General features: G+C 54.2%; 2 protein-coding genes across 11 annotated transcripts in view; one reads left to right on the forward strand and one right to left on the reverse strand.

The window, feature by feature from the left end:
* The first annotated feature begins 3619 nt into the window (after positions 1 to 3619).
* Positions 3620 to 27226, forward strand: part of REPIN1 (replication initiator 1) — a 35659-nt gene continuing 12052 nt past the window's right edge. For 4 of the 9 annotated variants that reach the window (XM_072763102.1, XM_072763103.1, XM_072763110.1 and 1 more), the window contains exons 1-4: positions 3882 to 4296; positions 6872 to 7036; positions 7409 to 7594; positions 18039 to 18281. In XM_072763102.1, the coding sequence (XP_072619203.1) occupies positions 18206 to 18281 (76 nt within the window). In that variant the 5' untranslated portion in view covers positions 3882 to 4296; positions 6872 to 7036; positions 7409 to 7594; positions 18039 to 18205. Of the gene's footprint in view, positions 4297 to 4391; positions 4571 to 6871; positions 7037 to 7408; positions 7595 to 9551; positions 13048 to 18038; positions 19593 to 27226 lie in introns of those variants that run through there. The other 5 variants (XM_072763099.1, XM_072763100.1, XM_025993839.2 and 2 more) reach the window with 5 other exon arrangements.
* On the reverse strand, positions 19798 to 23523 carry RARRES2 (retinoic acid receptor responder 2). Of its 2 annotated transcripts, none has more exons than XM_025993842.2 (7): positions 23376 to 23523; positions 23190 to 23260; positions 22164 to 22360; positions 21825 to 21929; positions 20781 to 20876; positions 20113 to 20239; positions 19798 to 19915 (listed from the first exon to the last, which is right to left on the reverse strand). In XM_025993842.2, exons 3-6 carry the CDS (start codon positions 22335 to 22337, stop codon positions 20123 to 20125), a joined length of 492 nt encoding a protein of 163 aa, XP_025849627.1. In that variant the 5' UTR covers positions 22338 to 22360; positions 23190 to 23260; positions 23376 to 23523; the 3' UTR covers positions 19798 to 19915; positions 20113 to 20122. The 2 variants fall into 2 exon arrangements, with proteins under 2 accessions (XP_025849627.1, XP_025849626.1); XM_025993841.2 differs by having other exon boundaries at positions 20113 to 20338.

A 27226-nucleotide genomic window follows, 5' to 3' on the forward strand; every position in this document is an offset into this window, starting at 1 on the left:
TCTAGAACAAACACTAAATTCTCCTGACAGCCTAGAGCCTTTTCAGACAAGAACTCAATGGGCCCAGGCTATCCCAAGGCCCCAGCCGTAGGCTATCTGAAGCCATGCTAGGTGGGTCGAGCGAGTCTCTTGGGGTGGAGTCTGGATTGAAGCATTAGGTGCCAAGATCAGTGTTGTGCAGTTATTTTCAAGGATCTTGGGCCCACCACATGGGAGGCCCACCAATAAATGTCAGCCTCAGACAGAGACGCTTGGAGAACTTCCATTAAGCAAAAGATCCCTACATATGGGCAGTGGCAGAGAGTAGGAGAGCACTGCACCCTATCCAGTGGCAGAGGGGGAAGGGAAGCAGCTTCTAGAACCACCCTGGGACCCCACAAGCCCAGAAAGCAGACCCAAAGCAGCTGAGAGGAGCTAAGCTGCACACGCAGAGCGTGGCCACCAGAGGGTAGTGTTTCAACCAAGGTGCTAGACTTCCAGAGACCAATCTATGCTCCCACCGGGGAGGTCTCCCAACTGCTGTTAGGTGGGGGCGGGGGGGGGGGGGGGGGGGGGGGGGGCAGTTCCGCAGAGGATATCACAGTCTGGGTGAAATCCTTGGAGGATATATGAGGACAACCACGGCTAATGTTCACTGAGCAGTTGCTAGGTGCCAAGCCGTGCTTGGGAAAACCAAAGGGCAAAGAGCTAAGGAAACTTGCCAGTTTGGTGCTGCTCAGATGCCAGCCTTCCAGGCTCTCTTCCCCATCTCAGCACCCCTGAGACATCTGGCAGATTGCGGCCTACAGAAGGGACACCCATCAGCCCGGGTTTGGAAGAGGGAAGAGGAGTTACAGACAGAAGTGTACTATTACTGCAGGCCACAGGGTTACCGTCTTTGATGAAGACCCTAAAGTAAGCCCCTTGATGAGTTTTAGTTGCTTTGAACAGAAATAGGATAGTTGGTAACAACAGGAACATGAGTAGTAGAGGTGAAATGTAGCAGGAGCAGTTGTCATCTCCATGCCTGTGTGCTAGGAAGTGACCTTTGTTTATAAAGCTGGAGGTTTCCGGGACCAAAGTCAGTTGACAGCCACCACAGTTTTGCTTCACATGTAATGGCGGAAAAGGGAGGGCAGGTGACCAAAGTCCGGGGTAACCCAGACCACTTTCTGTGTCAATGAACCTGCATAGGAATCACTCAGAACAATATGAACCCACAGCATGCTAGGACCAGGCCAGGTACAGTACAAGAGAATCTGCAGGGACGGAGTGAGGATCCGAGGCTTGTAATATGCACCACGGGTGGTTCTTAGGCCCGCAAGGTCTAGGGACCAGAGTTTTGGGATCAGGATGGGATACCGTCCACCTAATTTGAGAATTATCTGATATGCTTGAAAATGCCAATTCCTGGGTCCCATTCCAAAGCCTGCTGGGACTCGAGATTTTGCATTTTATGTTATTTTTTTAAAGGATTTTATTTATTTGACAGAGCACGAGATTGAGGAAGCAGAGCAGGGTGGGGGTGGAGGGCAGAGGGAGAAGCAAGCTCCCTGCTGAATGGGAAGTGTAGACATGGGGCTTGATCCCAGTACCCTGAGATCATGACCTAAGCTGAAGGCAGACGCTTAACCCATTGAGCCACCCAGGTGGCCCAAGATTTTGCATTTTATTTTTTTTTAAGACTTTATTTATTTCTTCATGAGAGACACAGAATGAGAGAGATAGAGGCAGAGACACAAGCAGAAACACAGGCAGAGGGAGAAACAGGCTCCATGCAGGGAGACTGACGTGGGACTCCATCCCAGGTTTCCAGGATCACACCCTGGGCTAAAAGTGGCGCTAAACTGCTGAGCCAGGGGATCCCTGGGTTGCTCAGTGGTTTAGCACCTGCCTTTGGCCCAGGGCGTGATCCTGGAGTCCCAGGATCAAGTCCCGCATTGGGCTCCCTGCATGGAGCCTGCTTCTCCCTCTGCCTGTGTCTCTGCTCTGCCTCTCTCTCTCTCTCTCTGTGACTATCATAAATAAAAAAAATTAAAAAAAAATTAAAAAGGCCCTGGACCAAAAGTGGCACTAAACCGCTGAGCCACTGGGGCTTGCCCAAGTGGGGGTATTAACCATGCTTTTAAAAAAGATTTGAGGGCAGCCCTGGTGGCTCAGTGGTTTAGCGCCATCTTCAGCCCGGGGCCTGATCCTGGAGACCTGGGATCCGGTCCCATGTTGGGCTCCCTGAATGGAGCCTGCTTCTCCCTCTGCCTGCGTCTCTGCCTCTCTGTGTTTCTCATGAATAAATAAAATATTTAAAAAATAAAAATGAAAAAGGTTTGAGAGATAAGAGAGGGAGAAGCAGGCTCCCCGCTGAGCACGGAGCCCAATGCAGGGCTCCATCCCAGGACCCTGAGATGGCGACCTGAGCGGAAGGCAGATGCTTAAGGGACTGAGCCACCCAGGTGCCCTCCCATTGTTTCTATATACATTAGTTCCATGCCACTCTTTATTCTGCCAGGATCTCAGCTGCCTTTGCCTTTTTTTTTGTTCCCATCTCAGACACCATACTGATCCGCTTTGTGGAAAAGGAAGCAGCAAGCACTTTCAGCACTTTTTTTTTATTTAAAGGATTTTATTTATTCATGATAGACATAGGAAGAGAGAGAGAGAGAGGCAGAAACACAGGCAGAAGGAGAAGCAGGCTCCATGCCGGGAGCCTGACATGGGACTCGATCCTGGGGCTCCAGGATCACAACCTGGGCCAAAGGCAGGCGCCAAACCGCTGAGCCACCCAGGGATCCCAGCACTTTGATATATACATTACTATCTGGGGATCTAGGGCCACGAAAGATCCCTGGGTGGCTCAGCGGCCTAGGTATCTGTATTTTGTGTTTCCTGCCAAATGTCCGTGATGTAACTTACACATGCAACGTCAATGAAAACACTCAAGGGATCCCTGGGTGGCGCAGCGGTTTGGCGCCTGCCTTTGGCCCAGGGCGCGATCCTGGAGACCCAGGATGGAATCCCACGTCGGGCTCCCGGTGCATGGAGCCTGCTTCTCCCTCTGCCTCTCTCTATCTCTCTGTGACTATCATAAATAAATAAAAATTTAAAAAAAAAAAGAAAGAAAACACTCAAGATTTCGGGGTGGGGTTGGGTTACTAATCTAGTAAAATACAAATATTCTAAATATTCTAAAATATTCTAGTAAAAATGAAAGCATAAGAATATGCGTATTCTAAAATTCTCAGGAAAAAAATAAACATGGCAGGAAATATCCAGGAAATTGCTGAAAAACCCAGAGTACTAAGGACTCTCCCAGATACTTGGAAGCATGATAAAGTCACGATTTGCAAAGCCCCAGAAATGAAAACAATGGTGCTGGCACACAGCTCTGAGGCAGGGAGAGAATCAGGAAAGATACAAAAGGACTCGACAAAGTGTAAAGATGTGTGCTCTAGTGGCAGAGTCCTACTTTTGGCCCAAACTGGAGTTGATTTGCTTGGGGCCAGCGCAGGGGCGCTGGAAGGAGAGGAGGAAAACCGGGACCACCCCTGGGAGGATGAAGAGGTGGAACGGCCCAAGGCTAGGTCCTTCTGTCCGTCTGACTCGGTAGCCTGCGAGACGTGGGCGCGGGGGGGCGGGGGGCGGCGGATGCGTCCTTCTGGGCTCAGCCCAAGGAACGCGGGCTCCGTGGCCCCCCTGAACAATTCCGTTCCGGGAGATGGTCGAGCGCCCTGTGGACGCGGGCGCGGATGTCCCCTGGGTCGTGGGCGACGCCTCCGCGGCGTCAGCAGGCGGCGGGGACCCGTCCCGGGAGACACTCTGACCCGCCGGGGGAACCTGCCGGGCTGGAGACCCCAACGCGAGGGCCGTTACCGTCGGTGCGGCCCTTCCGTCTGCGCGTGCGCACCAGACGCGGGGCGTGCTCGGACACGTCCCCAGGGCGCAGGGAGCCCGGGTCCGAAGGGACCTCGGAGATCGGTTAGTGGAGCGGGCCTAAGGCCGCTAGCCGAAGGCGGCTAGACTAGTAGGGCGGAGTCCCAGTCACCGTGAGACCGGCGCGCGACCTCTCGCTCCGGGTCTCGGCCGCGCGCGCCTGCGCACTGGGAGCTGGCCGCGGGCCTGAGGAGCGTACCACGCGCAGGCAGGGGTGGGCGCGGGGCGCTCCCGGAAGTAGCCCTTGCGCGTCCCGGAAGCCGAGCCCCCTCCCCCGGCTCCGCGGGCCGGGAAACGCGGTGGCCGGTGGGCTGGCTGCTCGCCGCGGTGGTGCTGTCGGCTGCGGAGGAGCCGCTCCCGGCGTCGCGTGCCTGATCTCAGGGGGCCTAGGTAAGCCGGGGACGGGGCGTTGCGGTGCCACTTCGCGGACTTGGACGCCGAGGCTGGGGGGGTGGGGGTGGCGCGGGGACGGCCTGCCCCGCCCCGCCCCTCGGGCGGCCCCGCTGGGTCCCTCCATGGCTGGCTGCCGCTTCCCGGGGCCCGGCGCCTGGAACACGCGCGGTGAGGCAGCCGGAACGGAGCCGCGGTTCGTGTCCAGCATCGCTCCGTGCCCAGGACTGCCGTTGAACACTCGACGTGTTTTAGCTCACTTAAGTCCAGGACGGTGGGTGCTGTTAATCCCTGCGGTGTTGACGATAAGGCCGAGGCCCGCTAGTGCAGTATCGGAGCTGTTGGGTGGCAGCCAGGATTTCAGCCCACGTACACCGGCGGTGGGCTTCATGCTCTCGATCCACTATAGAAAGCAACCTCATAGAGGAGAGCAAAGAGTTCTCCTGGTTTGTGCTTTATTTTATTTTATTTTATTTTTAAAAATATTTTATTTTTATCTACTCCTGAGAGACAGAGGCAGAGACTAGGCAGAGGGAGAAGCAGGCTTCCTGCAGGGAGCGTGATGCGGGACTCAATCCCAGGAACCCGGGGTCACGACCCAAGCCAAAGGCACACACTCAGCTGCTGAGCCACCCAGGGGTTGTTCCTCCTAGTGTGTGCTTTATTTTTTATTTTTATTTTTTTTTTATGTATTATAGTCACAGAGAGAGAGAGGCAGAGACACAGGCAGAGGGAGAAGCAGGCTCCATGCACCGGGAGCCCGATGTGGGATTCGATCCCGGATCTCCGGGATTGCGCCCTGGGCCAAAGGCAGGCGCTAAACCGCTGCGCCACCCAAGGATGGATCCCTAGTGTGTGCTTTAAAACGGGTCTCAGGGGATCCCTGGTTGGCTCAGCAGTTTAGTGCCTGCCTTCAGCCCAGGGAGTGATCCTGGGGTCCTGGGACTGAGTTGGGTTGGGTTCCCTGAATGAAGTCTGCTTCTCCCTCTGCCTGTGTCTCTGCCTCTCTCTGTGTCTCTCATGAGTAAACAAATAAAATCTTAAAAAAAAAATAAAAATAAATAAAACGGGTCTCATTTTATGTCACTTTTGCATAATGTGAAATCCAGTGATGCACAATAATTAGTGAAAACACTAATTAGGGGTTGCAAGTAGCCAAACTTGCATGTGGGTCAAAACCCAAAAATACATACTAGTTTGCCCTACTCTCTTCCTTCCACATGTTCCTCTCCTTCCATTCTTTTCCTCCCTACTTTTCCTCTCCTCACAGGTAAGTGGGTGAGGGGATGAGAAGCCTAGGACTTGAGAGCCCAGCCAGTGCTTTGAAGTCTCCTGGGGTCTGGGATGGGTAGAAAGCGCAGGAACTGAGACAAGAGGGGGCCTGCCAGTTGGACTGGGCACTGAAAACTCTGAGAAGAAGAGTGTGGTGTGGTTACGGGATGGGCTGAGCTCTGCACAAGGCTCTGGGGGAGGCAGACAGAAGAGCAATAGAAAAGTGGCTCCTTTCCTTCTGGGCATGCACATGGGAAAAGGGCTGCTGAGAGTATTTAGAAGGAAGCCCCTGCTCCAGGTTGCCAGCATCCACCTAAGTGCAGAGGCACCTGCCCTCTTTGGCTCAGCCAGCAGATTGCTGTTTCTGGAGACCTGTGGCTTCCCTTTGGGAATCTGTAGGCTCCAGGGCACAAATTGTCTTACTTTTTTCCCCCCACCCATCACTTCTCCTTCTTTCCTGTATAGTTAGCCTTACATCTCTTCCCACTGCACCCCTTCTCTGTTCAGAGGTAGAGCCAAGCCCTTTATCTCCTGTCCCCAAACATGATCCTCCTTTCCCCAGCCCACCCCCAACACTGCAGATACCTACATCCCCCAGCTCCTGTTGCACGGCCCTGGGCTCCATCTCCTTCATCCTTTATCATCTACCTGTCTTGTCTGGAAAGTCCCCCCTTGGCTTTCCTACCTTCACTTTAGGTTTTTTCTGCATCCTTCTCTGCCTGTCAGTCAACCTTCAAAGTCCATTCCTTCTGTAGCCCCTTTACGACGTTGCCTGGGCCACCGCCCTCCACTCCCTTCTCCCTCTGGCCTTTTCCCTTAGTTCCCATGGAGATGTTTACGTGAGTCTGTATCTTTAGCTCTGACCTGACTCTGTCACATGCACTTCTAAAGATTTGTTGCAGAAGAACCTCAAAGCAGTATGTTCAAAAGTGAACTGCATGAGTAAATGGGGTCATTAGGGAGTCCCTCTCCATAGCCTTGGTTCACCTCCACATCCGCACTCAAGCATAGTCTGCCCCCTGAATGGCTCTCCGAACTGTCCCTACTGTGCTAACCCCTCTACTATTACCTGCTCCAGTCTTCCTCCCCTCCTGCATCCTAGCACCCTGCCTGCTTCTTGTGGCCTCGCTGTGACATTCCTGACAGCTGCCCAGTGGGTCCCCCAAGGGCCTCCCACCTTGTGGGTTAAAAAGTACAAATGTACATTTGTTGTCTGTTGTGAGAAATGTCACAAGTAACTGCTTACTAATCATCAAAGTACTGGGGTTTTTGAATGGTTTTCTTTTCAAATTATACATTTTAGACTCACTTAGAGGCTCTCCGTGATGTCGGCCTTGGAGTCATCATCGTGATGGGCTTCATCGGAAGGGAAAGCTGTGGTATTGCAGTCGATACCAGTGCTCGCACAAGATCCCAGGTCTACCCAGGGAATCCATCAGGATTTGAGGATACTGAGGCGTAGCCTAAAGTGAGTGACTCCTTCAAGACAGAATCTAAAGTCCAATGTTATAGATTCAGTTCATCCGAGGGTCAGCCTAAAGCCTGGCCTTTGTGACACACCCACCACTCGCTTTGCTCTGGTGCCATGAGCCCACTTCCAAGTTGTCTTCTTGTCCTGAATCCCTAGTGCTAGCCAGGTGGTTCCTCTCCTTATTTGTGTCTTTAGGGCGCAGCACTAGCTCATGGTGGGTATCTGATGAATTCTTGTTAATTAGTCAAGTAGGTCGAGAGTATCTGCAGAGAACAGATGCACGGATGGGACAAGGCTAACTGGAGAACAGAATAGGTTTGGTGTGGCCCTGGTTACAGTCCTAACACACAGGTTTTTCCCTTTCCTCAGCCATCACCAGGGCGGGCAGGTCTGGTGAGGGCCTGGTGTCAGTAGCCTGCTCTGAGTTCTCAGTGGGGATGAAGCCTACAAACTGCTTCTGGAGGCCTGCCACCAGCTCTACTCTTTCACTCTGCCGTTGATTGTCTCATTTCTACTCCGGGTTTCCGGTTCTTCAGTCACAAGATCGGAGCTGAGGTAAGCCTGCTCCAGTTCTGACATCCCCAGGGCACTTCTGGGACCAGGACGGGGTCTCACATCTCATCAGTGCCCTGGTACAGCCCGTTCACAGCGCCCCTCCGGTGGGGGTCAGATATTTGTGTGGCGGCCGCTGCGCTCCTGGGCAGTGGGCCTGCGGTGATGCCTCTAGTCCTTCTGAGGCTTTCCCAACTAAAAGGGGGTCAGCATGAGCATCACTTTGCCCACCCTCCTCCATGGGCAGAATCTTCCTGGAGCTACCTCACTGGGCATGTCACCTTTAAAGGCAGTCCTGCCGTTCGAGGTGATTCTTCTTAATGTTTAACATCACTCAGTGTCAGAATGTTCTCATTTTAAATCTTCCGGCTTGATCTGTATGTTATTTCTGGTGTGAAGAGACAAAGCCCACTTGCTTTCCGATGTGCGTGGGGTGGGTGTTAGGTCACTTTTCTCTGAGTCTTCCTTTGTCCAGAGAAACACATTCTGGTGCTGGGCTTTGCCTTGCATTTCCTTTCCATGTACTTCTCTTCTGACTTCCTTGTGTCTGTCTCTTTTCTGTTTTGACTGAGTCTGAATGTGACCTAGTCTCTAGGAGAACGAACAAGGGAAGGGAGTCCGGGATTGTGCTTCTCCTTGGGGTCTGAGCATCTGGGTGGGCAGCTGTCCCAGTTACAAGATTGAGGGGACTGTAGGAAGAGCAGGTGGACAAGGGGAAGCTGAAGAGAGCTCCCAGCCAGACAAGCCCGCTGTGTCAGTATGTGTGCAGTTGGAGAGGGTGTATAGAATGGGAAATGGGACTCAGGCAGGAACCACGGCCAACAGCAGAGGAATGGGCAGAGGAAGAGGGATCAGACCAGAGGCTGCAAAGGAGTTGCAGGTAAGAGGCACCAAGGGCATGTGGTGCCCCGGGGCCACAGGAAGATGGCATTCCCAGTGGAGGACATGGGCCGGCACCCCAGCGCTTCCAGAGAAGCCCATTGGAAGAGGCGCCACAGAGGATGCTGGTGGCCTTGGCGAGAGCAGTGTCAGGGAGCGGTGGGGGTCAGAGCCAGAGGAGCAGGCTTCGGGGGGAGTGGGAGGTGAGGAAGTGTGAGCAGCCCTTCAGTAGTCTCTCTGGGACAGACAGAAGGGAGTGACAGGACACTACAGGGCTTGAGTTGCGTGCATTAGGGCCCCCTGTTCTGTGCTCCTGTCCTGTGTTCCCTGATGCAAACTGACTTCTAGAAAAAGAATTTCAAGAGATCTAGCAAGGCCATTGGCTACATCACGGCCTAGTAGCCTGTGTTGTGACCTGTTCCTGGTGCCCTCCTGGGTGACAGGTAAAGCCCAGATGCACGGGATGCAGAGAGCAGGGCTGCGCTACCTCCTGGCTTGAACTTGAGATACCTGCATCTCTTTTAGGGGGACCTGCCTGACTTCTTGGCAGGGTCCGTCCCCTCCTTGGGGTCTCACAACTGCGGGTGGTGCTCCTTCATACCTGCACATTGGTTCTAGCTTTCCGGGTTGTGAGTGTGAGTCTGTACTACATGTCTGTCTTACCAGCCTACCTGGAGTCCACGTGCATGCAGGGGCGTCACCTACTTTATAGCAGATCTGCAATAGAGGAAAATTGCCAAGTGCCTACTAGGTTCTCGGGAAACACAGAAAGGAGAGAGAGAAACCTCAGTTAGTTTGGCATGGACGGACGTAGAAACTGGTAATGTACAGAGGGCTGTGAGCTTCCTGTTAAAGGCTGCTCCATCCCATCTGCAAGAGTGAACGTCAGCCTTCCCCAAGGACGCTGTGGTCTTGAGAGTTCTGTCCTGGGGCTGGTGTCCTAGGATCTCACCAGGCCTGCACCCTCTTATCACTTCCCTCCTCCCCTCCCCACTACTTCCCTCTGGCCTTGCCTTCCCCCTCATGGTCCCCAGAGTTGAGTAGGGCAGTGGAGAGCCACTCTTCTCATCTTACTTTACAGCCTGGGCCCAGCTTCTCATTTCCCCCAAGTTCCCAAGCATGTTGGAAGTAGAAAAAATCAGGAAGCCCCCCAAGAGGCATACACCTTCAGGATTGTTGGGGCAGGAGCCGCCTGTGTGTGCTAACTCCTCCATGATCAGATCCAGGAGCCCGGCTGGTACCCTGGCTTTGTCCAGCTCCAAGTTTCACAACAGAACTACCAGTACTTCTCACAGACGTGGCTGGGGTGCTGGGGGGCGCCTGCTGGCAACGGAGGATAAACTGGAGTTCGTAGATACGGAAGAGAGGGCTGTCAGTGGCCACAGGAAAATCAGAGCCTCTGCCTCTCCAAAGGGGAGTGAGAGGGATCTGCTGCTACAGAGGAAGAGACCTCACTCTCTCCCCACTTCCTCGCCGATCTCTTCACCTGACCAGGTTTTCCTTGAGGAGCCGGAAGAAGGCACCCTGGGCCTCCCAGTCTATGGTGAGGAGAGAAAAGCCTGCTCCCTGGGGAGCCCTGATGTTCACCCAGCTGCCTCCCATACAAAGTGCCTGGGCAGCCCGGGGCAGAACAAGCCAAAGGGAGACTCTGGCCTCTGTAGCCTCATATCTATGCTTGAGCAGGAGCCCCCTGTGCAGCCCAAGAAGAAGGTGTCCAAACAGAAGGCACGGGGCCAGAGACGGGACGGGGAGCCCACCCTGAAGAAGGCGAGAGACCTAGTACTCAGCTCCGGCCCGGCCCCCTCAACCCCAGCGCCACTCCAGGCAGTCAGTCCAGACCAGTCAGAGGTGGGCCAGCCGAGCAAGAGCAAGAAGGTAAAGCAGGCTGACATCCTCATAGCCCATCTGGCCAGGGAGGTGAGACACCTCAAGAAGTGGAAGAGGCATTTGCTTGCTGCTGCGGGGGAGACGTCATCCCTGGTGAGCCTCCAGAAGCCACCCTGCCTGAAGAAGCTGATCAGAACTCTCAGGCATTCCCCTGGCTCTCTGGAAATCAGTCACAAGCCCCTGTCCGACATCAGACGGTTCTTTACCTTTGACTGCAAAAATGTCTGCAATGTCACCTGTACTCTGTGTCACGCCAGCATCAGACAGGGCAAATTTAAGGGGCATCTCCAGACCTCAGGCCTGGTCCGTCACCTGGTGAGCAAGCATGGGCTGGAGAGAGAGAGAAGGCCGGCTGTGGCCAGCCCGGGGGAGAAGGCAGAGCTGGAGGAGAGAAAGCACAAGGGCCTGCCTGCAAGCCCTGCTAGCTTGGCCCCTGAGGTGCTCCCATCCCCAAGACACTGCCTGGACACCTCAGCCTCGGAAGACAGTGGCAGGGTGCTGGGCCCAGGCAGGCCTGAGCAGCTCTTCCTGGCTCTGCCACCCTTGCCCCCTTCCATCAAGGATGAACCTGTCGTTGTACCCCTGGCAGTTGGGGAGGGCCGGGGTGGCACTGACATCACTGGCCAGCCCCAAGCACAGGCCTGGAATCATAGCATTGCACAGTTGCTCTGTAGCCTCACATTGCCATTCTCCTTTACTTCCTCCCTGCCTTTCAGAAGATTCATGGCCCAGGTAGACCCCTGCTACCAAGTGCCGCCTCCAGCCTTTTTCTTTGAGAAAGCCTTGCCTCTGCTCCACGAGGCGGTCAGTGAACAGGTGTGTCGGGAGATGCAGTGGGCCAAGGGCAGCTGTGTCCACCTTACCGTGTCCACTGCTGCCCCAGATGCAGTTGTGGATTATGTGGCCATCACTGCCCACTGGGGTGCAATACTGCCGGGCAGTCGGCAGGTGGCATCGGAGAGCCCACGAAAGCAAGCAGTGCTCTTGGTTCGAGGCCTGGCCCAGGACAGCAGCCTGGAAGAGAGGCAGCAGGCACTGCAGGAGCAGGTCCGTCTGTGGCTCAGCCGCAGCACCCTGCGACCAGGCTTCCTGGTATCGGGCAGCTGCCCCAGCCTGGAGCAGGCAGTGAGGATGGAGGGCTACACCCACATCCTGTGCTTTGCCCACTGCCTTGACTCCCTGGTGAGAAACTTCCTGTGTCACCATCAAAGCGTCCAGACCATCCTGGGTACGGTCAGGGCCATCTGCAGCCATTTCCAAGGCTCCTCAGGGGCCCGGCAGCTCCTCAGCCAGCTGCAGCAGCAGTGTGGCCTCCCAGCCCACCAGCCCTTTTGGGAGCTCTCAGAACACTGGGTTTCTAACTATCGCTTGATGGAGTGGCTGGTGGAGCATCAGCGGCCACTGCAGGAGTATGAGGAGAAATACCAGCTGGGCAAGGCCGGGTCGGCCCTGTCAGCTACCTTCTGGAGCCTGATGGACAATCTGGTCATGCTCCTGCAGCCCTTCCACATGGTGGTCCAGGAGGCGAGCACTGCATGGGCTACTCTAAGCCAGGTGCTGCCCCAGCTACGCTACCTGCATATCATCCTGGAGCAGATCCACGAGCACTTTAAGGAGCAGGGTGGTTCAGAGGTGAGCGCAGCCGTCAGGCTGGCCAAGGGCTTGGCCCTGCAGGTCTCCACAGACTGCCAACTCAACGAGCTCTTCCACCGGAAGGAGTTTGTGCTGGCGACCCTGCTTGACCCCCGCTTCAAGGGCAAAATCGAGGCCATCCTGCCCATGGGGGCTGACATTGACCATTGGAAGCAAGTTCTCGTGTACAAGGTGAAGGAGATCATGGTGTCCGACTGCTCCTTGCCTCCCTCCCCTTCCCCGCACAGCCCCAAGACTATGTGTATGGGCGCCACCACAAGCAGCAGGATGGTCAAGAGCCTTGGGGCCGAGGGGAAGGATGGGACAGAGCCAGGGTGGTGCAGAGGCAGCTCCAGATCTCTGCTGCTGGGCCAGAGGGAGCGGAGCTTGCTGGAGCAGCTGGAAAGTGCAGGGCTGCTGGCGTCCGAGAGAAGTGGAGCTTCGCTTTCTACCGAGAGCCACCTGGCCAGCATCATTGTCAAGAAGTACCTACGTGATAACGAGACGATTGGTGCACAAGAGGACCCGCTGGTTTACTGGGAGAAGAGGCAGGAGGTCTGGCCAGTTCTGGCAAGACTGGCTACTGTCTATTTGTCCTGTCCCCCAACAGGGGCCTTCTGTGAAAGTGTCTATACGTCCCTGGACAGCCCTGCCATCCTGGAACACAGCACCCCTCTCCCAGTGGAGACCGTGGAGCGTCTCCTCTTCCTGAAGACCAACTTGGAGAATTTCCCCAACTACACCACCCCTTCCCTCCTCTTCCTCAGTGAGAACCTGGCTGAGGGGGAGCAGACCAGCACGGCAGACCTCCAACAGACTCCCTGAACATCTGCCTGTGGACACACCACCTGGGCTCAGGGGCAAGCAGAATGTGCACCCTAGGATGTTTGATGCGGCTGCCCAGAGTCCTAAACCTCTTTGGAAGGAATAGGGACAATTTCTCAATCCTTGACAGATTGCCTTCTCCCAGGAGATACCGTTTTCCATCCATCCATTTCTTAATTTCTTTCTAGCGGTTTATGCATAGAAAAGATCAAGTCAAAAAAAAAAAAAAAAAAGATCCAAGTGACTATGAGTTGTGCTGCACAGTTCTATAAACTGCAGTGTTGGTGGCTAGTAAGGGCCCTCTATGCAACTTGTCTGTGCATGTCCAGGGATACATGCCCTTAAGAGCCCTGCTTTCTCAAAAAGCGACTGAGGACAAGGAGAGGCATGGGCACTGGCAAGTGGGAAATACATTCAGCCAGCTAGAGCCTGGAAAGCTGTGGAAGCTTTTTCCCAAGTTGCTTTCACTGTAGAAAAAAAGAAGCCCTGAGTTAGAGTGGCCACGTTAAGAAAGAAGTATACACACACACACATAACACTTTTTTGGGGGGTCTGTGCTTTGTCGTGGATCCCAGAGTGGCCAGAGAACCCTAGCTGATGGGACTGCCCAGCATGAGGAGGTGTGGATTGAGGACAACCGATGTACCCAGTCCTCAACCTTCTTATCCATGGTTTGTTTCCAGACTCCTGGAGATCCTGGGGTTTCTTTCTATAGTGAAAACAGTCTCTCCAAAAGAGCTTCATGGCCTACCTGGCTCTAGGAAGCTGCCTGTACCTCTCCTTCTCCCTAGTCACTTGTAAAGTGTAGGTCCCCTACCTGGAAGCAAGAAAGGCTGTCCATCAGACCCACTGGTGCCTTCCTTCTGGGCAGGGTGCAAGAGCTGAGTGTGTTAGCCCCAGGAGCCGGTGTATCAGGTGAAAAAAGAAGGCAAAGGAGAGGCCAGAGGACCGGGGCAGGCTGTCACCCTGCACATGACTCTGCACAAGCCCAGCTCTCCTGAGGTGCTCAGGAGCTGGAAGGGTGGCTCTGAGAGGGAAGGTAGGTAGGCAGAGGTGGGGCAAGGCACTCAAGGTCTAACTTGAGACTGGGCTCTGGCTGTGGGAATGAGCCTGAGATACCTGTCCCCCTGCCTCCCTTGGAAGGGTTGGCAGTCGCTATAGGATTTTTGGAAATTATTGAAAATGTAAGGAAGCAGGAAAAACTACCCATCATCTTTCACTCAGGCAGCCTTGTTAATACTTGGGACATATGTCTTTCTCTTTTTAACCTCAGAATCATAGCCTTTGTCTTGTTTAGTATGTAGTATTTTCATAATTGCATCTTCTTTCTTAAATAAAGGTTTGTAAAGATCACATTTAATGGTTGGAGTAGCATGATTTCAAGTCTGGCCTCCATATTGCTTAGATCACATCCCACCCCCACCCCCACCCCCCGCCATTATAGGCTCCCTGGTGATGGGAGGCGAGGCTCCTAGGGAGAGGAGCCCAGACTATGACTGTACCTCTTAGCACCTCCAACTCTAACTCAAGTGCAGTTGGGTGGTAAGGTCAGAGCATGGCCCCAAGCCTCTCCCTGCTGTTTTTCCTTGACATATATGTGTGGCTCTTAGACACTTGGGTATCCCGGACCTTCTTCCCAAATTCTGACTCAGTAGGTAGGGTGAGAGGCAGGAATGTGGGGTGTCCCCAAGTCACCCTGTGTGAGGGAGATGTTGCTCTGCACTGCTTTTCCCTAAGCTGTTCTTGCTGCTCAGTGTCACTGAACTGGCTCTCCAGCATTGGCAGGCCAGGAAGCGTAGGCAGCAGCGTTGGGAGCATGTGGGAGTGGGGGGAGTAGAGGAACGTGACAGAGAAGCCTGCTGGTCCCAAGGAGTGTCTCTGGGAGGGCAGGTGGATGCAATTTTGTCCCTCAGGAGACATTTGTCAGTGTTTGGAGACATTTGTCACAGCTTGATGGTGGGATTGCTACTATCCTCTTGTGGGTGGCAAACAGGGATGCTGGTAAGTGTCCAACGTCCAGGATAATCTCCAGGACAAAGACTTCTCCACCCTCCAGTGGCAGAGGTGCTGAGGTAAAGAACCCTGATCTTCATTGTGGATGGGGGGGTGGTGGGGAATGGGCCGGCAGAAGGATCTCCAGGGTCCCTGGAGCAGCCAAGTGACTGTTCACTGAGGCTGCTCTGCGTTAACCATTTCTTGTGAAGACAGAGCTCCCGCCTGCTCTGGCTGGCTCATGGGCCTATTTTCTGGCCCACTTCTTAGGTAGGTAAACTGAGATTCAGCAAAGGTAGTCCTGAACAAGGGAAGACAGGCCTCCTGTAGGAAAGCCAGATGTCAGCTGTGCTGAGTGTCGTCATAGTCTCATCTACGTAACGAAGCCCCATTTACAGATACACGTTGGACCAGGAGCTTCTGAGCACTACTTTCCACAGCAGGACCAGGATAGGAGGACTCTGGTTCTTTATTGAGGAACATGGAAGCACTTGGGTGTGGATGAACCATTCCATCGTGTGGGGCCTACCCTGTGCTGCTGGCTTGAGTGTGAGTCAGGTTCACACTGTGGGGAGGGCACTTGGTCGAGCCCACACCCTCCTGGTTGAGGTGTGCAGATTTTGGGTAAGATAGGCCTGAGAGCAGAGCAGAGTTTCATCCCCTGGAGAATTAGAGTTCTACCTTGGTGACTATGCAGTACTGGCACTGGCGAGGGTATGGGGCCCAGGGTGGGAGGTGGAGGGCTGGAAGGCCAGCATCACCTGCCAGGCAGGGCTTTGGGGCATGGAATTCCCGGTTTCCGGGGAATGTGTTCTTTGCTCCTGTTTCCTCTTCTGCAAAAAGTATTCCTCCCAGCTTTGTTGTGGGGAGTACATGCAGTTCCCTCCCTCCCCCCACCCCCTTCTGGCCCCCTTGTCCTTTCCTGCCCCGTCCCTCCAGATGTCATTGAGGTCACTGAACTGGTTCCTCAGGGCATCACTCCCTAACCCATCACGCTGGGCTGTGGCTGGTGCTGCTCCACCCAGTGGCCTCCTCTCTGAGTCCAGTGGGCCTTTTAACACAGTGTCCCTTCCATGTCCTTGTACGCCTGCCACTGGCTGCTCATCAGTGCCCTCCATTCAGCCTCATAAATGCTGGTGTTCTCTTGACTGCAGCCCATAACTGCACCTTTTCACTGGACGCCAGGGCCTCCTGACCACTTTCACCCCCAAAATAGTGTGTGGCTAGGGAGCTGGGGAAGCTCAGCATCATCCTGGAGGGAAGCCTGCAAATACTTAAAGAGGTCTGTGTCCGCCCAAAGGCTGGCCCATGAGCCACACCTTCCCACTGGGTACCTCTGCAAATGACGATTGAATCCCTTCAGCCTAGAGCCTCAACTGCCTCCTAAGCCCGATGCACATGGTCACCTCAAACCGGAAGTCTTCTTGACCCCCAGCTTGTCCTGTGTGTCCCATGTTGAGAAGGGAGCCCCTGCATCCAGTAACACCCTAGCTAGATCCTTGGTAGTCTTTCTAGGCTCTGTCCTCTGTAGCGCTCACTACCTTCGTGAAGCCCATGTCTCCCCTAGTGCTTTGTGGCAGGCTTCTGGTGCCTGGTGCTCCTCTTGCACCCTTCACCCCTGTGGGCAGCACTTTTAACCAGATGCAAAGTTGACTGCATCTCTCTCTCCCTTACAATCCCTGGTAGATCCTGCTTGAAGAGTGACCCCGACTTAGTGGGTGCCTTGAATCGCTTCTGGAAAGAAATGAAACAGAAATGAAGGGGTGTTGCAGACTAGAGGGTTGCTAGGTAAAGGCATGAAGACCCACTTCTCAGAGGTGGGGAGATAGGCAAGGGGGAGGGGGAGGAACCCTAGGCCTGGTTTCCTTGGAGAGGGAAATAGAAAGTGATGTGGATTATGTAAACACAGACTTGGGACTCCGGGGTACTCTGGATAAGTACTCTGCTTTTTTTATAAACAGCAGGAGTGAATAGTCCCATGGTACTTCACAGGCGTCACTCTGCCTGGCCTGGGCCTGGCCAGAGTCTGCAGGGTTGGGAGGCTGCCACTTGGAGCAGAGGTCCCTTCTTGTTTTCCTCTCTGCTGCAACCTTGACCCCTCCGTGGGCGGCATTGCCAGTATTCTTCCCTCAGGCCTCCCCCTTCTGCTCCAGTCTCGCACTGGCACCTGGCCTTATGCCGGCCCACATCCCCTGGTGCCTGGAAAGGCCCGCCTTCCCCAGCCTTTTTGGAACTGAGGTGCTAGCCAGGTCCTTCCCTCCAGCATGGCTTCTTTGCCTGGCCTTCTGCCCCACTTGCCTTCTCTGGCTAACCCTCATCCACGCTGCGTGGCATACAGGGATTAATCCCCTTCTACTGGGGATCCCTGGGTGGCTCAGCAGTTTAGCACCTGCCTTCGGCCCAGGGCATGATCCTGGGGTCCCGGGATCAAGTCCTGCATCAGGCTCCCTGCATGGAGCCTGCTTCTGCCTGTGTCTCTGCCTCTCTCATGAATAAATAAATAAAACCTTTTTTAAAAACTTAAAAATGCCCTTCTATGGACTCCAGAGTGAAGAGCTAGTTGGGGGAGCCGTGGGTGGTGGGGCTGTGGGCAGGTGACCGTGGCCTCAGGGCTGCCAATGCCACTACCACCTCCTCCAGCGGCCTGAGCTGAGCCTCCAGGCCCCATGGTCACAAGCAAGGGTTACAGTGGACCCACACAATCTGGAAACCATTTTGAATTTGTTGCTAATGTTTAAAAAAAAAACAAAAACACTGAGTCACGAACATTTTTGGGAGAACGAAGTAAGGCCCAGCGTGCTGTCATTTGTGGCTGCATATGGAAGGGAACAGAAGAGATGGTGGTGACCTGTTAGCTATTCAAGAATTAATTGGAATGGCTAAAAAGAAACACCTCAAAATTATGAAGGATGGATCGTGAGCAGTTTCTGACAAAGGAAAGTGAAGAGATTTTGTCTCCAGGTACAGATATAGAAAATGGGAATTCGGTCACATGGCACCTGAATTCCATCTGGTATAGCCATAACTGCTGGAGCAGTGTTGGGGCCCCTGTAGGTGCGGCCCTGAGCCTGGCCCACCTCCCTCAGGGGGCTCTGTGTCTTCGGGTCTGGCTGGGCTGGCAGGATCTCTGTCACCGTGGGAGAGGCCGGGCAGTGCCTCATGCTGCCATTAGGTCAGAAAGTGCCCAGGATATCCAGAGAGGCCCACTCACTGTGTGATTCTCTCTCTGTAGGAACCTGTCAGTCCTCAAGGAGGGCTGTCGCAAACGGGCCTCTGGCACTGGCCCAGACACAATCGATGGTGCCTTTTTCGGGGTGAGCAGTCCCCTGACCCCCAGTGGTGGCCGCGTCCCTGTGCCAGGACCACCGGGGCCCAGGCCTCCCAGACTGCCTTCATCAGATGGAGTCCCAGGGTGAGAAGCCGGGAGAGGCGGACGGGGTGTGCATCACGCCCCAGCTGCTCAAGTCTCGCTCGGGTGAGTTCGCCCTGGAGTCCATCCTGCTGCTGAAGCTTCGCGGTCTGGGGCTGGTGGACCTGGGCTGCCTGGGTGAGTGCCTGGGGCTCGAGTGGCTGGACCTGTCCAGCAACGCACTCACCCAACTAGGCCCGCTGGCGGCCCTGCGCCAGCTCGTGGTGCTCAACGTAGCCAACAATCGGCTGACGGGGCTGGAGCCGCTGGCCGCCTGCGAGAACCTGCAGAGTCTCAATGCCGCGGGCAACCTGCTAGCCACCCCTGATCAGCTGCAGTGTCTGGCTGGCCTGAGGGGCCTGGAGTACCTGCGGCTCCGTGACCCATTGGCCCGGCTCAGCAACCCCCTGTGCACCAGTCCCTCCTACTGGGCTGCGGTCCGGGAGCTGCTTCCTGGCCTGAAGGTTATCGATGGTGAGCGCGTGACTGGGCGTGGCAGTGAGTTCTACCAGCTGTGCCGAGACCTGGACAGCTCCCTGCGCCCTGGCTCCAGCCTTGGCCCCCGGGCCGCTGAGGCCCAGCCCTGGGTAGAGCCAGGGTACTGGGAGTCATGGCCCACCCGGAGCAACTCCATCCTGGAGGAGGCCTGCCGGCAGTTCCAGGACACCCTGCAGGAATGCCACGACCTGGACCGCCAGGCCAACGACAGCCTGGCCAAGGCTGAGCAAGCACTCAGCCCTGCGGGCACTGCCTCATCATCCTTTGTGTTTTGAGTGTGCCCGTGGCCTGTGACAGCTGGGCACCTGGCCCTGGGATGGGTACATAGCAGCCTGGCTGCCTGTATCTGCGCGCCTGCTTTGGTGCTTGTCATCACAGTTTTGTCACTCTGGCCACTGGGCTTGCAAATCAGGCTCTTTGCTTATCCGTGTTCCTGAGAGCAGACCCCTCCCTCCCACCCCTCCCTCATACCAAGGACACACCTGCCCAGCTGTCTCCAGGAGGTGTAAGGGCCCTCTTCAGGCCGGTGGCAGGGTGTGAGGCCCTCCTGCCTCCTACTCTGCAAGCCTGGAGAGGAGGCCCTGTGTGGAGCCATGCCCACAGCAGCTGCCACCCCTGGCTGCTCAGGTCTGAGGCTTTAGTGGAAGAGCACTGCATCTTCCCAGGGCTGAAGGTGAGAAAGGCAGGGAGGGTGTGTGTGTCGGCCCAGCCAGTCCTGGGAGAGGAGGGGCCAGAGCCTGGAAGCTGTGGTCACCCACCTTCCAGAGTTGCCTATCCACATGACCCTCTGCTGGGTGCTCCCGTCCCATGTCACACAGAGCCCTCACTGCCCGTTCTCATCCACCTGATCCCTATTAAATTTTCCTGTTCTAAGCATCACTGCCTGTCCGTTTTTGGGGGTGACCTTTGTTTTCCCAAGCATGAGCGCCTGAAGGCAAGATGATGTCCCTGGGGCCCTGTTCTCTCCTGTTTTCTGAGCGTTGGACAGGAAGTCTCCTGCTCCCCCTGGGACTCTGCTCCTCTTGGAGCACCGTAATCCCACAGTTGAGCTTAGGGGAAGGAGGGCATGCAAGAGGAGAGAACATCTGGGAGAGCACTTTTATTAGCTCGGGGATGATGGGATTGTGCTCCCTGAGCTCAGGGACAGGCGGGGGTCCTTTGCTGGTTACCTCCTGCAGCTGTCCGGGAAGCGGGACCCAACTCTAGAGGAAAGGAAAAGGAAACCTAAGATTGGGTGTGCGGGAGGGTGTTGGGGTCAAGTCAAGCTCTCTTCGCAGGCTCTAAATCCTTCCCCAGCCTCCCCTGGCCCCACACCAGCCGAGCTTCTAGCCCAGAACTCACAAGCTCTGTCTCAGCTCTGTGGTGACCTCCCCTGTCCAAGGCACCTACCAGCACCTACCTGTGGGGCCTCAGCTGGGAGGCGGGGCCTTGAAGAAGGCAAATTGTCCTGGGAAGTAGTAACTGTGGGGGTCCTCGCCGGCGCGCTCCACCCTGCTGCACTGAGCCTCCTGGTGCTCCTCAGGCTCCTGCCAGTGCAGGCAGCTGCTCAGGCGCAAGGGACAAACAGTGCCCGGGGAGAGTATCCCCGTGGAGGGTGCTCCCCGGAGAGGGGTGCCTGCATATCCCTTAGGGAAGAGTGGGGCCAGGCCCAGAGCCCCTCCTTGCCCCTCACAGCTTCCTCACCCCTTACCTCCTCCCCTCGCCTCCACTCTTTTCTCATACCCCCTTGCCCCTCCTCATCCCCTCCTTGCTCCTCATCCTCCACACACCTCAGTCCATGCCTCTGCCTTTTTTTGTCTGTTTGAAGATTTTATTTATTTATTCATGAGAGAGACAGAGAGAGAGGCAGAGACAGGCAGAGGGAGAAGCAGGCTCCCTGCAGGGAGCCCGACTTGGGACTTGATCCCGGGTCTCCAGGATCACGCCCTGGGCTGAAGGCAGGCACGAAACCGCTGAACCACCCAGGCTCTCCCATGCCTCTGCCTCTTATCTCTCCCACAGGCCCAGCTTCTCCACCTTCCCAGCCTCTTCCCCAGCCTCCCCACCTCTTCCTCTGCCCACTCTTACCTGGTGAACCTGTGTGAGGATGGGGCAGTGGACCATCCGGCCTAGAACTTTATCTGCAGAGTTTAGCTTGATGCAGGCCAGGCATTTCCGCTTCCTCTGAGGAGGGGAGCGTGGGGCCGGGACAGGAAAGAGGTCAGGGCAGGCGTGCAGCCCCACCCCCATCAGGGTAGAAGCTGGGGGTACTGCCTGCAGTGGGGAGCAGCCCCCTGGCAGGCTCTAGAGCAGAGGGGCAGGGGTCCTGGGGCCAGCTGGCTTCTGGTGCAGCCCACCTGGGGCCTGGGAGATTTCAGACGTCAGAGCACCCTGTGGTTTTCAAACTATGGACTCTGTGTGTGTGTGTGTGTGTGTGTGTGTGCAGAACTCCTTCCCCAGATGGGTTCTCCCCACCTGACTTTCACTGGGGCCATTCTGATGATCTGTTCTCAAAAGGTTTGACGTGAACACAGGGGTCCTGACATAAAAGTATGGAAAATCACTGATACAATCCAGTCCCTCCCTTAACGGATGGAGGGAACAGGCCTTCAAAGAACCTACTGAGTCACAGGCTGGGGCTCCGAACAGCTGGGACATGGGGACTCCCCTGTAGCAGTGGTTATGCCCCCAGGGGGGCTGAATGCAGTCAAGCACTGCATGAATCAGCCCAGGCTGGGCTGTCTCTACTTGGAGACTCAGAAAGTAGAGAATTCATGCGGCCTGGGCTAGGGGCCAGCTGAACCCCATGGCCGGGGCTTCTTTCACCAGTGGCCTGACGCCTGAGAGAGGAGCCCCGGGGGGAGGAGGACAGGAGGACAGCATCACATCCCCAGTCTCAGACTGAGCCTCTAGAAGTGGGACCACTGCTCCACCCTCAGGGCTTCTTGCTGGATCTCTCCACCTAAACCAAAATTACCAACCCTCATACTGAGCAAATGCCCCATCTCTCTCTCTCTCTCTCTCTCTCTCTCATACTGAGCAAATGCCCCATCTCTCTCTCTCTCTCTCTCTCTCTCTCTCTCACACACACACACACACACACACACACACACACCCTTGGTCTTCACTTACCCCATTGGGTTTGATTTTGCAGTTGGCTTTTTTCCAGTCCTTCTTCCGGCAGCTCGTCTGCTGGAGTTTAAATTCCAGCCTCACGAAGGTCCCTGCAGGGAAGGGCTGCCCACAGAGAAAGCTAGCAGCTGGCTGAGCATGCAGATCAATTCCTGGATGGGCCGGGTCCCTCCCCCCCCACCCCCGCTCCTCCCCAAACAGCACATCTGAGAGGGTGGCTGGGGTGTCGGCCTCTCCCTGGAGAACTGGGTGCTTGTCGAGCCCAAGCACCTTTGCACCTGCTTCCTGGGAGCGCACCTGTGGCCTCAACTCCTCCCCTCCCCAGGCCACGCCACTAACCGTGTCCTCAGCTCTGTCCACACTGGTCTCCTTGAAGGCCCACTGAACGGGCGGGTGCTTATGAAATTCTTCCAGGGCCACCTGCAGGCCCCGCTGCTGCGCCGCGGTGAGCTCAGCCCTGCCCAGACCCACCGCGCCCAGCCACAGGGCCAGAGGGATCAGCAGCTGCCACATGGCCTCACTTGGTCACCGTAGCCCTGCAGAGAGTGCTTAGTCCTCAGCCCTTCATGCCAGCCGTGGAGCTGCCTGCTCCCTGGCCCTGCCGCGGGGGGAGCGCAGGGGAGGCTGCCTGACCCACTCTGGGCCCAGGTTGGAGGGGCGGGAAGTGGCCCTTTTGTGAGAGAGCCCTGGTATTCCCCTGGTCCCCGAGCTCCTCCACCCTGCCCCCCACCGGTCTGGGGCCAGCCCTGGTTCGGCCTAGGAACCCTGGGAAGGTGCTGAGCTGGTTTTTGTCCTCAAGCCAGCAGCGTGGGAAGCCCCCCCTCCCCGCCCCCTCCATTCCCAGCCTCCCCCTTTCCCCTTCCCACTTTCCTGGCCCATTCCTTCTCCCCCACTGCGGGGTCTCTGATCCCCTGTCTGCCCGCAGCCCTCAGAGCTCCTCTCGGCTCCCCCATCTCAGCCTCTGGGGTCTGCTGGCTCGCTCCCAGTCCCCGGAACCCTGCCCCCCCCCCCACTCTCCCTCGGTCCCCCAAGGCTAATTCAAGGGGGAGGGGCAGGATATAGAATGGAGGCCAGCTGGAGGCCAAATATTTCTGGGAGGACGTAAACACAGGGGAGGGGCCCAGAGTAGGGTGGGAACCGGGAGGGTGCTTAACCCTCCCAGTGCTGGGGCTGCCCAGGACCACCAGCCTCCGGCCCTACCCCTGGCCCCACACCCTGGGGTCTCACCTCAGCCCCACCAGGGCTTTCTTCAGGGAGACCCCCTCCTCCTTAACTTCTTTTCTGGGTCTTCCCTGCCACTCCTCTCCCAGCCCTTCTGATCTGTCCCCTAATGCATGACTAGGGTTGCCTGAGGCATGGACTTACCCCTCGAACTCTATGTGTTCCGGTGACCTGAGAACAAGAAAGCTACAGATGTGGAAACGGAGGTCCTCTCGCTGAAAGATACCAGGTGTTGCCTTACAACCGGTTGACAGATCTCACCCCTGGAGCTGCTCCTGTGGCCCGTCTCCTTCCATCCAGCTGTCCCCCTGGCCCACTCTCCCCCCTCACCTCTTCTATGCCTTAGGGTCTCTGCTGCCCTTCTCCTGGATGACTCGACATCAGGCTGTTAGTCTCTTCCTGCCCCCCCTTCCTCTGGTCGGCCCCCATCTCCTCCCACTCCCAACCCCTAGGCCCCTCCAGCTTCCAGCCCGCCCAAGGCTCCTCCCCACCCCGTTAGGACCGGCCTCCTGGCAGCCTTCCGAGACCTTCCTCCCATCTACCGGCAGGCCTCTCTGCTGAGATCTTGCCACCAGACCTTGACCCCAACTCTGGCCAAACCACCCTCCCCTCCCCCTGGCCCAGGAGCCCAAGCATTTGGTGGTCTTGCCCCAGCCTCTCCTCCATAGGATGTGGGGCTACCCTCCCCACTCCCTACCCACTGTCCTGCCTCTGCAGGGCTGCCCTCTTCTTTGGCCCCAACTGGGTGACCAGTTCCCAGCATCCTCAGACACACATTTCAGGAAATTCTTCCCAGAAATACAGACATCCTCAAACCCAATGAGACCTTGAGGAGTCATTTGACCCCTCCTCCTGCCTCCCAAGCCCTAGAACCACACGGAGAAGGAAGGCATCTCTGTTAGAGATGAGTCTCGTGTTCAGCAACTTCTATAGGCAGCAAACATGTTCAGTCTTGATCCTGCACATCCCATCCTTAGTGGTGATATATTCAGGGGTCTCGTGTGGGGCTTGGGGAGCCTGCAGGCGCAGCAGAATGGTACGATGGAATTCATAAGGCTAGTGTGGACTGGGAGGAAAATTGTCCAAACATTGCTCAACTCTCATGCATCCTAAGCAAATAGGAACAAGCTCCACGACTCGGTGGGTCAGGAACCAGTCCTGCCATTTCTCTGGCTCAGGGCCTATGCTAATTGCCCAAAACAGGGTCTTGTTTACCTTCCCAAATCCCTAGAACTTCTGCTTCCTTCTCTGCAAGGTGGGGATCAGAATCTCCATGCTAAGGGCTTGTTGTGAGGTTTAAATAGGACCTTCGTGGAAAGTGACTGTTGGTGCAGGGTTTGGGGCAGATTTCCTCCTCTTCCCTATTCACCTCTGCCATGGATCTGCACAGGGAGCTGACAGCTTCCTCTTCAATGTGCTCTGGGGGCACCAGCAAGACCCTTGACTTCAGTTACCTCAGGCAGTTACCATGGTTCCTTCCCTGCCGTCTTGTAGAACGCGTCATGTGTCTTGTCCACGGCTATCTCCTCTTCCATCTTCTTTCTCCTTGTGAATTTATACCTTTTTACTCATTTACCATTGTTTTGATGGAGTTTTGGGAGGGAGTAGGGATAAACATGTGTGATCCACCATGTTTAAATCAGAGTCTGTGAGTTATTAAAGAAGAAAATCACTACATATATAAATACATACATACGCACACACACATATATATATCACTACTATAAGTATATAATTGTGTTCCCCTAAAATTCATATGTTGAAGTTATAACCCCAAGTACCTCCAGAATGTGACTGTATTTGGAGATTTGGACTTTAAAGAGGTAATTAAGATAAAATGAGGTCAGAAGGTAGGGGAGAGGACCAATCCAATATGACTAGTGTCCTTATGAGAAGAGATTAGGACTTAGAAGGAGGACCATGTGAAGACACAGGGAAAAGACACCCACCTACAAGCCAAGGAGAGGAGCTTCAGAAGAACAAACCCTGCCAGCACCTTGATCTTGGACTTTTGGCCTCAAGAATTGGGAGAATAAGTTTCTATTGTTTAAACAACCCAGTGTATGGACAGTCCTAGCACACCTACACACACACACACACACACACACACACACACACACACAGGAAATCCTTGTCTAAGACTTGGTACTGTGTGCCCAACCTGATTATTAGAAAAGTCAAGTTTTTGTCTATGTGACACAATAATCAGGTGCTTTGTGATCAAAAGAATGAAAATAAAATGACTAATACCAAGCTGGAAAAAATCAAAATTGCCTTTTTGAGAATAAACATATGAATCTTGTATTTTATCTGGAAAAAAAACATAAGAAATCAGGATGCATTTGTAATGTTTTAACGTGGCAGGAAAAGAAACTTGGAATTTAATCAGTGGATGTAACTTAACATTAACATACCATTAACATTTTGAAACTTAGAATTACTCTTTCAAGAAAATTCAACAAACTAATAAAAGGATTTTTCATCCTAATGAAGTGCATTTCAGTCAGCTTCATGGATGCAAAAAATATTTTCCTAAATCAAAGTGGTTGAAAGGCAGATACAGGCTGAATGTCCAACAGATCTCATGGGAGTCCATTAAGCCTCACTCAAGGATGCACCACTAGATGGAGATGGTGAGCGCAAGCTTGGTCCGTCACACTGCCAGTCCTCAGCCAGTTTTTTCAAGTAACAGGCTGTGGGATTATTATTAATTCCACAGGAGGGGCAGACGGAGATAGAGAATCCTACACGCCCAGCACAGAGCCCAAAGGAGGGCTCAATTTCATGACCCTGAGATCATGACCTGAGCTGAAATGAAGAGTTAGAGGCTTTAACTAAGTCACCTAGGCACCCCAGGGATTATTTTTCTTAGATACTTGTGGTAGCCAGTAGTCGTTTTTTGATTCCTGGTTTAACCATAATAACTTTTAACTCCATCTGACCCATAAATCATGCTAATTTGTTGCCATGATTTTATCTACCACGCACACTCTATTAGAACTGTAAAGCAGGGCAGGCACAGATAATAAGTGTCTCCACCAGTGGAAGGCACTTAAGAGTAGTTTAGATGCTGTGAAACTAAATACTTGCCAAATGTTAATCTTTTGGAATTCATTTTATTTTGTATATTATTTGTCAGATGTAGTAATTTAATGGAATGTTACTATATGGTAGTCAAACATGTCATATTACTGTGATTTCTAAATAACATCCCCAAAATAAACCTAAAATCGTGTTCAACAGGAAACTGTCTTCTCATGTGTTAAAACAGCTGAGGCGAACCACTCCTGAGAACATCTGAGGCCTCATCAGCCAACTGTGAAGGCACCAAATTTAACTGTGACCCAGATTTGGTCTTGGAGCTGCTGAGGAGGCTCTAGGTTGAAACCAAGTTTACATTCTGATTCACCACATGAAGTTATTTGAGAAGGGTCTGGAGAGGAATGAGCTAAGGTTGGAGGTAGCACTTTCGTTATATGGCGAATGTGTATGGATGGCATTCGTGCATGGCCACATGTGCCACTAGCAAGAATGAAACACTTGAAAATACACCTGCTTCTAAAAAAAAGAAAAAGGAAAAAAAAAAAGAAAATACACCTGCTTCTGCTAAATTGCAAAGACCTCACAAAGATTCTGCTTAGAATTTTCTTGTGTCTCCAAATCAAGCTTGGCCTTCAGTAGATTTTAAACCAAGAAGGTTTACACACAGGCTTCTAAATCCATCTTTTGCATTATGTTGAAGAAGACACAACCCAATGCCAGTCTGGAGTAGAAAAAAAAGACATAGCATCATAATAATAGACGAAATTTGACCTTGAAAGGGTAAAAATGTAGATCTCTAGGTAAAGTCAAGTACCTTTTCTCTTGGCCAAAATAAGTTTGTTAGCTTTTCCTGGCAATGTAGGGTTCTGAGAGCAAATCACCAAGCAGTGGTATATCACCAGAACATCAGGGTGCCCTCCTGCCACTGAGCAGCGGTCCCCCACAGAGCCAGAGGTTCCTCAAAAGTTCTCAAATTCCTGTCATTCTAGAATAACGTTCCAGATAAAAGAATATGTTGAAGGCGCTACTGCCTACAATCAAGAGTCCTTCAAGCAGGAGAGTCACAGTCTCAAGTTTTCCTCTAAATGTCTTTTTTGCCTCACACATACTGACTGGGCATTTCTTAAGAGGAAAAGTGG

Source organism: Vulpes vulpes, chromosome 7, assembly GCF_048418805.1.
Source record: "Vulpes vulpes isolate BD-2025 chromosome 7, VulVul3, whole genome shotgun sequence".
Lineage (NCBI taxonomy): Eukaryota > Metazoa > Chordata > Mammalia > Carnivora > Canidae > Vulpes > Vulpes vulpes.

Bases quoted from the DNA above. Each gene is read 5' to 3' on its own strand.
- RARRES2 (XM_025993841.2), bottom strand. From the start codon at position 22,337: ATGTGGCAGCTGCTGATCCCTCTGGCCCTGTGGCTGGGCGCGGTGGGT. The intron at 21,930-22,163 runs GTTAGTGGCGTG...CTCTGTGGGCAG, and splicing joins TGGACAGAGCTGAGGACACG to CCCTTCCCTGCAGGGACCTT. The intron at 20,877-21,824 runs GTAAGTGAAGAC...TCCCCTCCTCAG, and splicing joins GCAAAATCAAACCCAATGGG to AGGAAGCGGAAATGCCTGGC.